Below are 15,273 nucleotides of genomic sequence, written 5' to 3' on the forward strand. Positions count from 1 at the left end.
AATATACCTCAAAAATCTTTACTTAGCCATTGGAACAATGATCAAATTCTTGCTTTAGACTTCAAAACAGCCATATTTATATTTTGTTTCCCCTTCAGACTCTTATTATCTTATAGATAAAGCACAAATTTGCAACCATCAATACAGTATTCTGATTCTAATTTCAAACTCTCATAACAATAAAAGCATTCTGTGACTACTGCAACCGACTTATATTCTTCAAGTGCTTTAAAACACAAGCCTTCTAGACTAAACTGGAACCAATTATCCATGCACCCAGGTTACCTTTACTTCTGTGTAAACTGTGGCTATGTAGAGTGCAAATGAAGCCATCAACTAATTAAAGATTTAATGATTATTCTATAAACACATAAAATACGTAAGTTAACAGACCTAAATGCATTGGTAACATAATATGCTCATTACTACAGGAAACTATCACGGCCCTAATTCATCTTGCAGTTAAGAAAACCCGGGTGTGTGAGAGCACACAAGCACGCGTGTGCACACACAGTCAGAAGCTGGATGAGGTCTTAGGTCTAGTAACTCCCAGCTTGATGCTTTTCCCAATTAATAATTACCTAAATTTAAAGACACAACTTTTCACAACTACATCATATGATTCTCTGAGGATAGACAACACATCCAACACATTTATACCAGACAATCCTAAATACAAGGGATTGTACAAATGTAAGTAGTTTTGAACAGCAACAAAAAGCAAGGCCATCGTGAACATTCACTTAGTATTTGGTAATAATGAAATGCATGTGTACAGCATTTTCACGGATACCGTCTGACTCACTCCCCAGAGCTACACCTCCCACATAAGGTAGGTCAGGAGAGCGTTGGCACATGAAGAAACTAAAGTTCATCCAGTAAGCTTAAATGACTTGTCAAATGCCACAAATGCCGAAGTACATTCCTCTCAGAGGATATACAACTGGTACTTGCGATTCTAAGATAATCAAAATAATTCATCTCAATATATAAAGAAGATTTGAACCTCTAGTAAATCACCCACAGGATATTTCAAACCTCAGTTTACCTTTGCCCCTGGATTTACCCTAAGGCTGCGTCGTACTTCTTCAGCCAGCACTTGCCATACTGAAGGAAATTCAACCAAAATGATTTGCTTTAATAAGGTGTTGCAAAACTCAGCGAACTGTCACCATGCGTATCTGAAGCTGAACCAACTTCTTAAGGATAACCTCCATGACAACAAATAATCGAAGAAGGGCTGTATCTTTTAAAGAACTGATTATATCCCTACTCATCAAAGAGACAACTCAGATCATGGGTCGCAGTAGATTTATTAACAGCACGTTTGTTTTTGGTTTTCATCCACCTACAGTGGGGCTGGTGGATGAAATTCAATTCATATATTTAAAGGTGCAAAGTTAAGTATCCACTCTCCTTAAAATACCGAAATTGCTCAAAATCATTAACTATTATCAGAGGCTTCAGTAAATTTGACCAAGATAATGGGCAGAAGTCAACAGTTAGCTTCAAGTAATTCACTGAAAAGTAGTTCTAGCAAGTTGTTTAAAACATCTGAATCACTTCTCTTCCTGGTGATTTCCCTGTAAATTGATTTATTCTTACAGAGGAGTTATTGTAACGTATTAACATAAGTCACACTTCAAGGGTTCAAAAGCTTACTTTAAAAGTAAAAGACACTATCTAGTTCTGCCTATGTATTTCACACTTTCATACTGCTTTTGCACTTGGAGACTCAGAAGTCATTTTATTCCCAAATTACAATATAAAATTCTCACTTCCTTGTGGGTTGTCTTCTCCTAAGAAATAGAATCACAAACCATACCATCATTCCATTATATAAAATGCTACCCTCTACTTTAAAATTACGTTTTAACCAATCGCTGATAACAAGTACCCTTAACTTTTCAGAAAAATGGAATCCCACAGTCAGAATCCACACCTTCATCTCTTGCCATTATGTACGTATGTAGATACACATACATCTTCCATCTGTTTCTCTCCCACTACTACTACTACAGACCACGATATAGTAGAACACAATATATAGACTAAACTAAAACCTAGTCTTAGATACTATTAGGAATAGCTAGTTTAATATTTAATCCTAGCCACAAATTCATGAACCTGTAAGCACAGGTTATTACTCTTTATTTACAAGATTTAAGCTCTCCTGTATTTAGATGGCACTTTTAATTAAGTCCTGTTGATTAACAGAAAGAAAGGGTAGTTCTGCACAAATTCCATTACAGATCACAAGCACCCACAAAACACCATTCGACACGTAAGCCCATTAGTTTTCATTATTGTTTTATAAGAAAATGAAGTCTAAGTACAAATGGTACTAATCCAAAATCTTCAATATCAAACAGCACACCGAAACAAGAGCTAATATTAACACTTCAGGCACCAGGCCCTACAGTTTTCAAGAGGCTCCTTTTGTAGGTAAGAGTGCTCAGTCTTCCCGAGTTGCCAATAAATTTTTCAATTTTTCTTCTCTGATTAAGTCTATGTAATAACTTCCATACTGATGAAACCAAAATGACTGTTGAAATTTCTAGAACGGCAAATCTTAACCTTGGGCTTTCTGCCTTTATCAATACCTTGAGAAACTGATGACAAATACGAACTTTCTCCCCAGAAAAATATACTGTCACAAAACTGTATATGCGTATCATGGGAATTCACTACTTCTGGCATCATTTCTGCATAACCCTCAGAACCCAGCTGATACACTCAAAAATATCTTGGGCAGGATAGAAAGTTGGAACTAGACTTTATTATTGCTTCTCAATTATCTTTGACTTTAACTAATTATTTGCTACTTAATGGAAAACCCCAAATATCCTCAATTCCTTTCTAATTCAAACTAGCTGTAAAAATTAAGCTTTGTTTCTAGTACAGTTGCGACTTCACATATTTCTTTTCACTTCCAATGCAGTGGACAGAATGGAGGAATCTAGATTAAGGACTAAGAAATCTTGGTTTACAAAATTTTAAAGGAAAAAAGGATTCTTAGTTTCTTTCAGAAAAATGAGAACTCGAACTTTTAAACTTATCACTTAAAGTGATTTAAGCTTGTTTTTATAAAACAAACTAGATTTTTATCATTTTGAAAGAGTAGTGCTTAACTACTTTTCCTCTTAACAGAGATATGTACGTATTTCCACTTTAACCCCTAATTAAAAACAAAAAACACCTACCTGTCTACTTTATAAACTTGGTTTTCATAACGTTGTATACTGGCCACTAATGAAGGATACAGTTTGAAGAGAGGAAAGACAGGGGTATGAGACTATACGTCTGATGACAACCCTATTAAAACCAGGTGTTGGACTGCGATGGCTGGGCCCGACACCCAACAGTCCCAAAGGTGGCTGCGTAGGGCAGTAACAAGGCGGTATCATCACTGATGTTTTAATTACTGTCACATGTCCTTCTCATCCTCCCCGTTGGCTGGAGAAGCGAGGTTAAGCCTCCACCCCTTACAGTAAATGGAGTCACACACTCTGGCATCCCAATGAAAAAAGTTCAACTACTAGAGGAACCAAGCAGCTTCACTTTGTTGGGTATCATTTTAAAACCAACTTTTTCAGAATGTCTTTCCTAAAGTGAGAAGTATCCATAAAGGAAAATGTAAAGCTCCAACTGTAATGAAAACATTCGATTGTACTGATATCTTGGAAAAACTACCCTTTCATTGAAAGGTGAAGCCATGGCACTAAGTAGTATTTCAACATTTCTAACCTTAAAGTTAAGATTATAATCTTAAAATTAAAATGTTAAAAAATTATAATGGTGCAACCTCTGCCCCCTCCCATGTGTTTAAATTAAGGTACTTATTTATTTCATATTTAGAGCTGACAGTCTATTGATTTCCCATGATCTGAAAATTACTTGTTATTCATTAAATCAAAGCCTTTATCAACTGTTACTTTTTGATGTAGCAAGTTACAATGTATCACATTATACCCATTGAGACACTGAATCTCTAACATCTATGTCTCAGTCAAGTCCTTCAGTTTATTACAATATGGAGTTATTTCTCAATCCTCATCACAAAAGGACTAACAACTAAGTTCTAAAGTTGAGTAAAATTCATGTTTGGAGGGGAGGAGGGGACTTCTACTTAAAGTTGTTTCTTAAAATTAAGAGGCATGCCTAATTAAGGCGGTGCGTTCAGCTTATATTAAAATTAGTTAAGTGGGAATACTTTAATAAGTGTTATTTTCCCTGTGTTTAGACCTAGCATTTCTGCCACATTTACCACAGAAACAAAATATGGTAACAGTTAGCAGGTACAGTTCACATGACAATTTTCCAGATATATCTGATCATAAAATGCCTTCCTAATGAGGTGACATATATGCAATACTGTCCTCATCTAATTATGCCCTATCTTTCATGATCAACATAGGATTACACGTTTTCTAAACCAGACACTCAATTCAGGTTCTAGATCGCTCCTGACCCTGGCGTGCCGATCGGAGGCGTAAGTTCGTCTTCATAAGCAGCACATCATTCTTGAGCAAATTATCAAAAAGTCTGTTCTTCTCAGGCTACAACCCGGAATTCAATTACCTTTGCTGGTGCTTGGTATACATTTCAGGGCTAACACGCTACTTTCAATCCTGTGATCTACAGCGCCTCCCCTCCCCCCCCCCCCAGCACGCGCCCCGCAGGACTGGAGAGCAGCTGTTCGCCTGGGACTGTTTACATTCTTCTGTTCAGTTCAGTGTCTATTCCTGAAGTCTATGTTTCACTGGTCATAGTTTTGGTTGGATGTGAAGTGAAACAAATTCTACACGGACGATGGGAAAAGGTAGTCTGAAGGGGGAAAAAAAAAATCCCTCAAAAATAGGGACTCCGCATGTTAGAAAACAATGAACTACAAAACGTCAAAATCATTTCAGTGAACAGAAATGATCCGTAAAAACTTCATAAACCTTGATACTTCAGTTGAGTTCAGCTCTGATTTCAGGTTGGGGCCCTTGGGACAGTCCAAAGTGTTCCCAGGAACAAGTGTTCACTGAATTTCTCAAGTGTGCTGCAGTGGTATCCGTTCTTATCAAAGCTCTCCCCTTCCCTGGCTGCAAAACAGGAACTGCCAATTAATTTCCAGGGCAGTGTTAACGTCGACACCCCAACTTGAAAGTATTATCTGGAAAACTTGGAAACAAAAATAAAACCAAAAGACGAGATTCTGCAGTCACAAGTACTTTAATTTTTAAAAACAAATCACTTATTTAAAAATAAACAAGCGGCACCATTCTACTCTGCCGCTGATACAAGTAAAACAAGTTGAGAGGCGGTGTCTCACAGGCAACGTGCTAAAGGTCGGGACCGCGCTGGACAATCTCAACTACTGCACACGCTAAGACACTACTCTCGGGAGGAACATGCGACGGGCACCACTATTTGACTTTGAAAGGTCAAACAACCCAAAGAGTTTAAACAGCTTTATTTTTCGAAATCGACAGTACAGAGCAGTTTTTCTGCATTTAAAAAATTCTTACAGCACCAAACACAGGTATGACAGAACGATTTTCCGCCACAAAACTGTAGCACCAATCCAGCGACTCCTCGACTTCCTGGAACTGTCAACACACTGCCCCCTGTTTAAGTGGCTGTACCTGAAAACCAAGGTATGCAATTCCTTAGGGTGAGAAGCCATCAAGCGACCCTGCCAAGGACCTGGGGGAACGAGGGGAAGAGCCTATTATCCGTGGGTCTGAGCCCAACTTCCACGACCGGGGAGAGACGCAGCTGCGGTACGGCGTCCGGGAGCCGTCGACACTTACATGCCGAAACCCCCCCAATCGAAACACCTCCAGGTTAAGATTTCTAGGAAGGGGTTCACTTAACCTGAGTTCGCTGGCGGGTAAGAAAGCCCTCTTCCAACAGGTAGATCTGTTAACACCTGCTTACATGGAGTCCTTTCTCCCCTAGCTCGAGAAACCCAGCCATCGGGCGGACTCAGGTTTTATTAGGGAAGCAACTAATAACGTTACAGGCTCCAGAAGAGCCACGTAGTAACCCCCCCCCCCAAAAACCTGCAACATATTCTCAAGGATCAAAGGAAAAGTCAGGAGAAGGAAGAGTCGTCCGACCAGGTAGGACTGGGAAGGGATGGAGGCACAAGTCCCACACAGAGGACGCAGCACCTAAGTCGGCTCCGGGCGGCTCGGGGGCCGCGACCTTCCGCGGCAGGGCTCCCGCCGGCCCCGCCAGCCTCCCCGGCCGCCGGGAGAGCACGGCCCCCAAGCGCCCGGAACCTGCGCTGCCGGCGCCGGCGGCGCGCGAAGGCCGAGCCGGCCCCAGAGCGCCACCCAGCGGCCCGCGGAGAGGCCTGCAGGCGGGGCCTCCGCGGCCCGGCCGCCGCACCCCTCGCCCGCCCGCTCCCTCTCCGGATGCACAAGGCCCAGCCCAAGCGCTCCGACCACAAAATGGCTGCCGGCAGCCTCGTCACGTGACCCCTTTGTGCCTTGCGGGCGCCCGAACTCCGCGGGGCCCGGGTCCGAGGGGCCGGGGTCGGCGGGTGGCCCGAGAGGAGGCCCCGCCGGGCCGCGGCGCCCGGGGGGAGAGGCCGGGGGCGGCAGGGTAAAGGCCCCGCCGGCGACGGGAGTCGGCGGCGGAGAGAAGATGGCGGCCATTTTGTGTGTGGGTCTGCGCTCCGCCGCCGCCGCCGCAGGCAGCGGAGGGAGCGGGGCCCGGCGGCGGGTCGGGCAGGGGAGTTAACACGTACCGACTCCTCTTCCTTCTCCATTCCGGTGGGCATCTGCGGCACGGCCCGGTTTATCGAGGCGTATTCGTGCAGGTCGGGCAGATCCTCACAGCGGAACACCGGCAGCGGCTTCGAGGCGTCTAGCGCCCGCGCCCGAAACGACAGTTTACTCATCTCAGGCGCAGCAGATACCTCTCCGCTCTGGGGAAACGGCCCCGGCCAGCGGGATCATGGAGAACCGGGGGTTCGGTCCCCACTCGCCCGCCGCTGCCGGGGACTGGAGGGGCGGAGCGCGGAGCCCGCCGTCCGGGCACTCAGAGCCGCCGGGAGGTGGGAGGCCGAGCCGCTCCGCTCCTCTCTCGCTCGCTCTCCTCAATACGCCATGGCCAACATGGCGGACATTAAAACTCCACTGTGCGCTCTTCAGCCAACCCCAGCCATTCCCCACACTGCATCGCGCAGCGGCGCGGGCACGCGGGCGGGGGGGCGCGGGCTCGAGGCCGGGCGCCGGCACGGAGCGCGCGTCCCGCCAACCCCCGGCGCCCGGCCCCGCTCCCCGCGCCGGGCCGCCCGGCCCCCGCCCCCGCGGCCACCGACAGGCCGGGCCGGGCCGGGACGCGCGGGGCGCTCGGACGCCGGGGGCCACGGCCGCCCTCCCCGCCCCGCGCGCCCGCTGCCCGCCGCCCGCGCTCGCTCCCGCCCGGCGCCGTTGGCTGACAGGCGAGGGTGCAGGGAAGCGACCGCCCCTCGCGCGCCGGCTTTCGGCGCGGCGGCCCGGGCACCTGTCACCGCCGGCGGCCCGGCCCGGGAGAGGGAGAGCGGGCGCCTCCAGCCCGGGCCGTCGCGGCGCTTCAGGTCTTATAACGAAAATGCAGACGGCATTAGGGGCAGGATGCTACTTTGCGGGAACTTTTTACCAGCCATTATCTTTACGTCTAACGAAACTCTGGATTGTATTTGATGGGCTCCGCGTGGATCCTGGGTCAGTTCCCATCATTGCGCTCCGTGTAAACAGGAGGCGTCCTACGTTGCTCCAAAGTAGGGTTTTGGTGGGTTTTTTTTTTTTTTCATCCTGCATTTTATCGACCCGCACTCTTTTACTGTCATCGAAGCAAAGGGAATAATTATTGGACACCGTAACCTTCAGGGAAAAATTTTTTTAAAGCAAGACACTGTTCACAATTTGAGAGCCAGATGATTTTTCTACACTGGAAGAAAAGGCTGCTTCAGCATAGCCGTGGGTTGACACTTATCATTTGTCCTCTGAAAAACTTTATACAATTGAATTATATGAAGACCTATAGTGCTCCTGTCAAACCAAAAAAAGAAAACTTAAAAAAAAAAAAAGGAAAAGATGTATTGTTAGAAGAGATTTAGATGGATGTGATGGCTACCATGTGGCTTATATTATACACGAAAATGAGTATCCAGAGAGCTCTTTGCAATAGAATATTTTAAAAATCCGAAAGACTGTTGCGGTGGGTTTAATAGGTTTGACAGCAAATTTTCAAATATTTGCCGAGACACAAAAATGTCCTGTATCTCCACTTTCCTCCCCGGGGGATACCTAGTAAAAATAATCACTACTCTTAAATACTGGATTGGATGGGAACTGTTATTGGCTTAAGGCACAGAAGCAAAGTGCTATGTTTCAGGCTGGCTTCGCTACCACCCTCTGGGGTGGGGAGAAAACGGATTGCAGGTCGCCAAAATTATCCTCAAACTCTAATACTGACAGCTCACCTCCCATGCGGCAGATGGACATTCATTTACATGTCCTATTCTAAGACGATGCATTTATTCATTCAATGAGCAAACATTTTTTGAGACTTCACGGCCCTCTAAGTATGCTGCTAATTACTCAGCACCCACAGGACTCCCGGAGGAGATTACACGGTGGGAGCAGGACCGGTGGATGGCACCTGCCACACCTGGGGTAAGTGTGAGGGCGAGAGCTCAGGCTATTTGGAAACAGGCAGGAGTGGCACCCAATCCGTGGGGAGTGAGTGGCTCTAATGAAAGCATTCAGGAAAGGCTTTTTGGAGGAGATGATATCGGGGTAAAAACTGTGTAGGGTAAGTATGGGTCAAGGTTGCAAAAACGAAGAGAAGAAAGGTATCTTGGGCCAGGGGAGCAGCACGTGGGAAGACCCAGAGCCCTGCGAGGGTGTGTCACATTCTGGGATCCTCACCGCACTGCGGACCATGACACTTAATTAGCCAGGTTGAACAGTTCTGAAAATACTGGCTGGATATTAGTACAGTAGTCCTCACCAGCCTGCTATATTAGATTTCTGAAAATCCTAGTAGTAGAATTTGGTTGATTGAGGAACCTAAGAACTAAAATAGAGTCTTAAGTCATGAGTGAACCACCAAGAAAGTGAATATTATATATATATATATATATATATATATATATATAATACCTTCATTAAAATAACAGCCTATTGATAACATTCTCCGTATCCTACACTAGTAATAATGGGCACTATACAACTAAGTTCCTTGTTCTCTAGAAATTCTAGACTCACCCTCCATGGCAGGTTCAGAGACATGCTTACCAATTAAGCTTGCCTTTTGCAGGTGATCTGCCTGCCGAGAGACATTTTCTTTCTGCCACCGGTACCCATCCAGCTCAATGCCCTGGATTTCTGACTTGCAGGTCTTACTTGGTTCCCAAAGACCCACAGGCTGGAGTCCCAAGCCTGTTACATTCAGTTCACTTCCCTCCCTCCTATGGGGCAGGAGTGCAGCAATAAAGGCTCCGGTTTAATTTTCCTCAGCATCCTTTATCCAACCAAAAGGTCCCTTGCAAAAATGGCTAATCCTGCACTGTCTTTCACTTTTTCTATTCCCAACTCAAACTTCCCTTTTTTTCTAAGTACCCCCAACAAGAGTGAGATGAAATTCGCAATGTTGCAAAAGATACATACTAATGTAAAGCTGTATATACTAGCCTTTCCCCAAAGGGAAGCTTTTGGTTGGGAAGGAACTTGCAGTATTTAAAATAGTTTTGATTCACGCCACAAATCTTTAGTGAATAAGTAGGCAACACACAGTACCATCATGGCGGGGGATACAAATAAGATCCTGCTAAGGGGTCACCCCGTTAACAAAATGACCAGGACCAGGCAGGATGGTGGCATGCAGTGCTCTGGGAGTTCAGAAAGAAGGCAGTCAGTTCCAAGGTGGGTTGATCAGACATTATGGGGAAGATAGCGTGTGATGTGGTTCTGAAGGATGACTAATATTCCAACTGGTAACGGGAGTGAAATGGTAGAAGAAAAGGTCTTCGTGGGAGAGGGCAACTCTATGGACAGAAAGCGGGGCGGAGGCAACTGCCAGGTGTGTGTGGAGATGAGAAGGTTGACTTGGCCAGGGTTCAGTAGGAGATGATAACAACACAGGTATAAGATAAAACTGGCAAGAACTTGGGTGGAGGGAGAAGGAGTAGAAAGGAAAGACATGCGTTTTAACGGTAATAATAATCGCTCATAAGATCATCACCTTGAAACGTGATTCATTGTGATTGTTTTCACATACAAAACGTCTGCTTAAACAACGAGAATATGTCAAATGCTAGAGCTCTGACGCTGCACTTTGCTATATATGATAAACCTGAAATACAGCTCTAGGTATTAGTTTATGCCCAGTATGTGCCCAAGTCCCATTAGATGCTCTTTGAAATTGTTTCTAGGATTTGCCTCCTTATTTCCTTTCCCACTGTCTTCACCATCACCTCAGCTTTCATCACGTCCCACCTAGAAACAACCTCCAAGTCCAAGTCTCCTTGATTTCGCTCCTTCCTTCAATAAGCCTCGATGAAACTCCTACTTTATAGGCAACGGGGCTAACGCTCTCCTAACGGTGGCTGCTGGGAACCAACGGTGGCTTGTATAGGCAGTGGGTCCCTGGGGATATGAAGATACAGAACAGACTGCCCTTCAGGCATTCACAGTGCAGTGCAGGCCCCCAAATCAGTGAGCCTGAAGCCCCACTTCCATCTGTATCCTCCCTTCCCCAAGTCACTGATTCATCTTGCTCATTAGATAGAGCCAATTTCTTTTTTTTTTTTTTTGGCATGGTTGTCGAGGCCTCATAATTTTGCCTCACTCTCTCCAACATCATTTCTCCTTATTGCTTAAGACAAAAAACCTCTTCGCTCTGGATTTTACATCTCATCACCAGCTTTAGAAATCGGCCAAGTCTTTCCTGTCTCCAGGTTTTTTCTTTATTCCTTTCTCTCTATTCTCCCTGTCCAGCTTCAGACCATCTACTTTAGCTACTGAAATGCTACTTCACAGGAATGTTTTGAAGATCAAATGAAACAATCCATGTCAAGCATTTATACGGTCTCCGGTCCACAGTAAACATTCAATAGATGTTAAGCTACTGTTGTTATCCTTCAAAATGCAACTCAGTGATCTTCCTTCATGAAATTTTGACGGCGTCTCTTCTCTGGGTTCTAATTTCCTAATCTGAAGAATGAGTAAGTAGTTAGGTGAATTCAAAATAATTTTTAAGCCTTCGTCAATCTTTCTCATCTCTGAACTCCTATTATAGTGTTCAATCAGTAAGAACGATAACTACCACTTATCGAACTTTTATTATGTGCCAGGCAGCGCAGAAGTACATTTTAAACGCATCATCTCACTTAATTTTCAGTATCTATGAGGTGCATCCTGTTAAGAGAGGTTGCAAGTCCTGCCTCTCAAAGCTGGTGAGAGGCAACGCTGAGACCAGAATCCCTGGGGTCTGACTCCAGAGTGGAGCCCCAGAAACCAGATGATAAAGTGAAGTGAGGAGTGAACTGGGAGAGCCGAGAGAGAGGCTTGGCAATCAGGGCAGGAGGCAGAGAGAAAGAAAGGGGGACATATCCGGCCACCGGTTTCGTTGTTTTTGAAGGTGGGAGAGATGCGGGCATGTTTCTTTGCTGACAGCAAAGAATCATGTAAATGGATTAACTTTAGGACCGACTTCCTCTGAGGTTAAATTCTCAGAGAAGAATTCCAAAGAAGATAAACTCTCATTGATGGGACAAAAGATTAAAAATAATAATAATAATAAATCCTGATACCAGTTTGGGTAGCAGGAGTCCAGATTCTTCCCTCTTTCAAGCATTCAACAAATATTTCCTGGATGTTTACAGACAGCTAGGCAAAGCCGTTTGTGCAGAAGAACAATAATAAAAAGACATGATCCCTGTAGCCTCACAGAGCTAAGAATAAAGTAAGATACTGCGTTTGTATTTACCTGGGAAATGTGCAGTTAATCTCTTTAAGACGTGTGATGCACAATGATCTCAACATTAAAAAAAACTGATACAGTGCTCTAGTTGAGAGCATTGTGCAAAAGTACTAAATACATCTTCACCTGCAGTCATCATTTGCCTTCACTTTCTTTTTATTTTCATAATAAGCTATAAAGAAATGGCATCAAGTAATTCTTCCAAAATAACATTTAGGAAAATAAAAACTGGAAGCCCTTTAGGATGTGTTGTATGTTAGAAAGTACATGTTGCAACTGCGTTGCAGCATATTTAATAGGGTGTCACAGAAGCAATATCTGAACTGCTGATTTCTCTACAGAGTTGATTTATGCATTGGATTCTGTACATAATATTTAAGAACTATGTTTTGTATAAAATAAAAAAGTTCAGAATATATCCAGAAACAGTCTGCCTCTACCTTAAAAGAATAAAAGGCGAGGGCTTCCCTGGTGGCGCAGTGGTTAAGAATCCGCCTGCCAATGCAGGGGACACGGGTTCGAGCCCTGGTCCAGGAAGATCCCACATGCCGCGGAGCAACTAAGCCCGTGCACCACAACTACTGAGCCTGCGCTCTAGAGCCCGCGAGCCACAACTACTGAGCCCACGTGCCACAACTACTGAAGCCCACGCACCTAAAGCCCGTGCTCCCACGCACCGCAACTAAGAGTAGCCCCCGCTCGCAGCAACTAGAGAAAACCCATGTGCAGCAACGAAGACCCAGCACAGCCAAACATAAATAAATAAAATAAATAAATTTTTAAAAAAAAGAATAAAAGGCAAATTATTAATCCTAGCAAACTACAGCAGGACAGACTCAAAATTATTTCAATTTAACTGTGTCTCCAATATACATGACTGAAACCAAACAGCAGGTCTGTCTGAGAATGAGTTAGACTTTTAAAAAATCCACAGAATGGTTCCAGCAGTATTGGGGTTAGAAGAAAAAAAGAAAAGATAATGAAATATGATACATCTTATCGTGTAATGTAAAATCCTAAATTTATAGAAAACCTACTCCTAGCACAGCAAGGATTTTGCCAAAATTTAGACCACCATCCTGCTCGGGGTGGGGGGCAGGTGGTGATCGGTTAAGTCTGACCATTTTTAGGCCTGGCCTTTCGTAATTCCCAGGTCCCCTAAATCATCCGATCTTTTCCTCACCGTCCTGGTGGGCAGCTGATGAGACCTCTGTGGCAGCATTTTAATGAGGACACGACTAGATGCAGTTCGGGAAGTGGTGGGACTCATAAATAGGAAATCATTTGGAACTTGAACAGTAACAATTTAGTACTTGAGAGGAATGTCATATATTCCAACAATTAATTTTCCAGAAGAATAAAAGTACATCTTAGAAAATAAGAAAAATTGAAAAAAAGTAAACCACGTATATTAAAAATATGTATTTGGTAGTATTTATCTAAACTGGATTATGTTAAATTACTGTTTTTTTAATAAATTTATTTATTTATTTATTTATTTTTGGCTGCATTGGGTCTTTGTTGCTGCACGCAGGCTTTCTCTAGTTGCGGCGAGCAGGGGCTACTCTTTGTTGCGGTGCGCGGGCTTCTCATTGCGGTGGCTTCCCATCACTGAGCACCGGCTCTAGGTGCACGGGCTTCAGTAGTTGTGGCTCATGGGCTCAGTAGTTGTGGCTCGGGGGCTCTAGAGCGCAGGCTCAGTAGTTGTGGTGCACGGGCTTGGTGGCTCCGTGGCATGTGGGATCCTCCCGGACCAGGGCTCGAACCCGCGTCCCCTGCATTAGCAGGCGGATTCTTAACCACTGCGCTGCCAGGGAAGCCCCTTAAATTACTGTTGCCTTATTTAATCCAGTGACTGGCACTTACTGACAGACACTGTCTGTAGCCTACGTGTGGGTCCAATGTGGTAAGGGGCAGAAGGACAGAAACGAGAGGGAGGAGAGAGGGAAATGTAGGAACCTTTAGGTGCCCTACGATCTTGAGCATATGAAACATACTACTTCAGTGTTACACAGATCAGTATGGCATAAATGGTACATGAGGGGTGAAGGGATGAAACTCAGAGGAACAAGAAAAAAAGCTGTTAAATGAAGTAGAAATTTATGTTGAAAGGTTGACGTCAAAGTTACCAGTGGGTGGTGAACAAAGAAACCTTGACAGGGAAGAAGGCATTCAAGAGGGAGACTGTGTGAACTGCCTTTGCTCCTATGACCCAAGGAAGGAAATTACTTCTATATTCATCTGAAACGTAATATTAACGAAAGAAAAGTTTTACTTTCACTACATGTATTCTTCTTTGTGATACTTTGAGTAACAGTTGTGCCATTGCTGAGATAAGCACTCTGGGTCCGGTTCCTCCTCTCTTCCAGAGATGCGAAGGGCAAGTGAATGGTCTCAAACCTGAGGCGTGTGGTTATGGGTGTGAAGAATGATTCATGGAATGAGGAGAAGGGGCTGGGGATGGAACCGCGGGGAACACCAACATCTAGAAGACAGCAGAGGCGGAAGGGCCGGGAGAAGAACAGAGGAGGCTGGGAGAAGCCAGATGACTATTCAAGGAGGTGATCAATGAGGAGGCCCCTGGAGACGCAGCAATCCCGACTGCCACAGGACAACGTGGGCGGAAAACTCACTCTGGTGAGTTGAGGCACGAGCTGAAGGAGTCACGGGCTGAGCGGTGCCCGAAACGTGTTAATCAATCATTTCCCAGGCTAGTCAAGCGAGGTCAAGTAACGAAGTGCCTTCTTATGAGACTTTTCTAGGTACTCGCTCACAGGAGCGAGAGCACCTTGAAGGCAAAGAAATCAGCTTAGCCTCAGGACACAGCCAGGGACACGTCATCAGCACCGCCCCACAACATTACACGTTAGAAGAGAATATATTGTGTTATTTCTCGAGTCCTCACAAAATCCTGGTGACAGGAGGAAGTGAACCACATCTTCCATCTTTAAAACTGCAGAAATAGTAAACAAACGACCAACCTGACTTGTTTAAGTGAGTTACTGACAAGAGCATACGCCACACCCAGATCTTAAAATTTCTTCTGAATTAGGTTTCCCAAACACTAGGCTCATTAGCTACAAGCAACACAAGGACACTGTGGTAACACATATATCTGGATATATATTTTGGTGTTAATGGATTTATTCATAAGCCAGTTAACTTTTTGATGTTTTTATTCCTTCTAGTCTTTCTGGCTTTGTTTTTGTTTTTCACTTTCTTATTTTATAACATTGGAATAATACTGTATATTATTTTGTGGTCCTCACTTCTCAGTATAATTTGAGAGAGTCCCACCTCATT

At 44.6% G+C, this 15,273-nt stretch overlaps 1 protein-coding gene across 4 annotated transcripts in view; it reads right to left on the bottom strand.

Annotated features, from left to right (window-relative positions):
• Positions 1-15,273, bottom strand: part of EPC1 (enhancer of polycomb homolog 1) — a 92,021-nt gene that overhangs the window by 58,519 nt on the left and 18,229 nt on the right. For 3 of the 4 annotated variants that reach the window (XM_061178095.1, XM_061178085.1, XM_061178104.1), the window contains exon 1: positions 6,746-7,162. The exons of the other annotated variant lie outside the window; for it this stretch is intronic. In XM_061178095.1, coding sequence (XP_061034078.1) covers positions 6,746-6,898 — 153 coding nt within the window. In that variant the 5' untranslated portion in view covers positions 6,899-7,162. Of the gene's footprint in view, positions 1-6,745; positions 7,163-15,273 lie in introns of those variants that run through there. 4 annotated transcript variants of the gene reach the window in all.

This window comes from Eubalaena glacialis, chromosome 2, assembly GCF_028564815.1.
Source record: "Eubalaena glacialis isolate mEubGla1 chromosome 2, mEubGla1.1.hap2.+ XY, whole genome shotgun sequence".
Lineage (NCBI taxonomy): Eukaryota > Metazoa > Chordata > Mammalia > Artiodactyla > Balaenidae > Eubalaena > Eubalaena glacialis.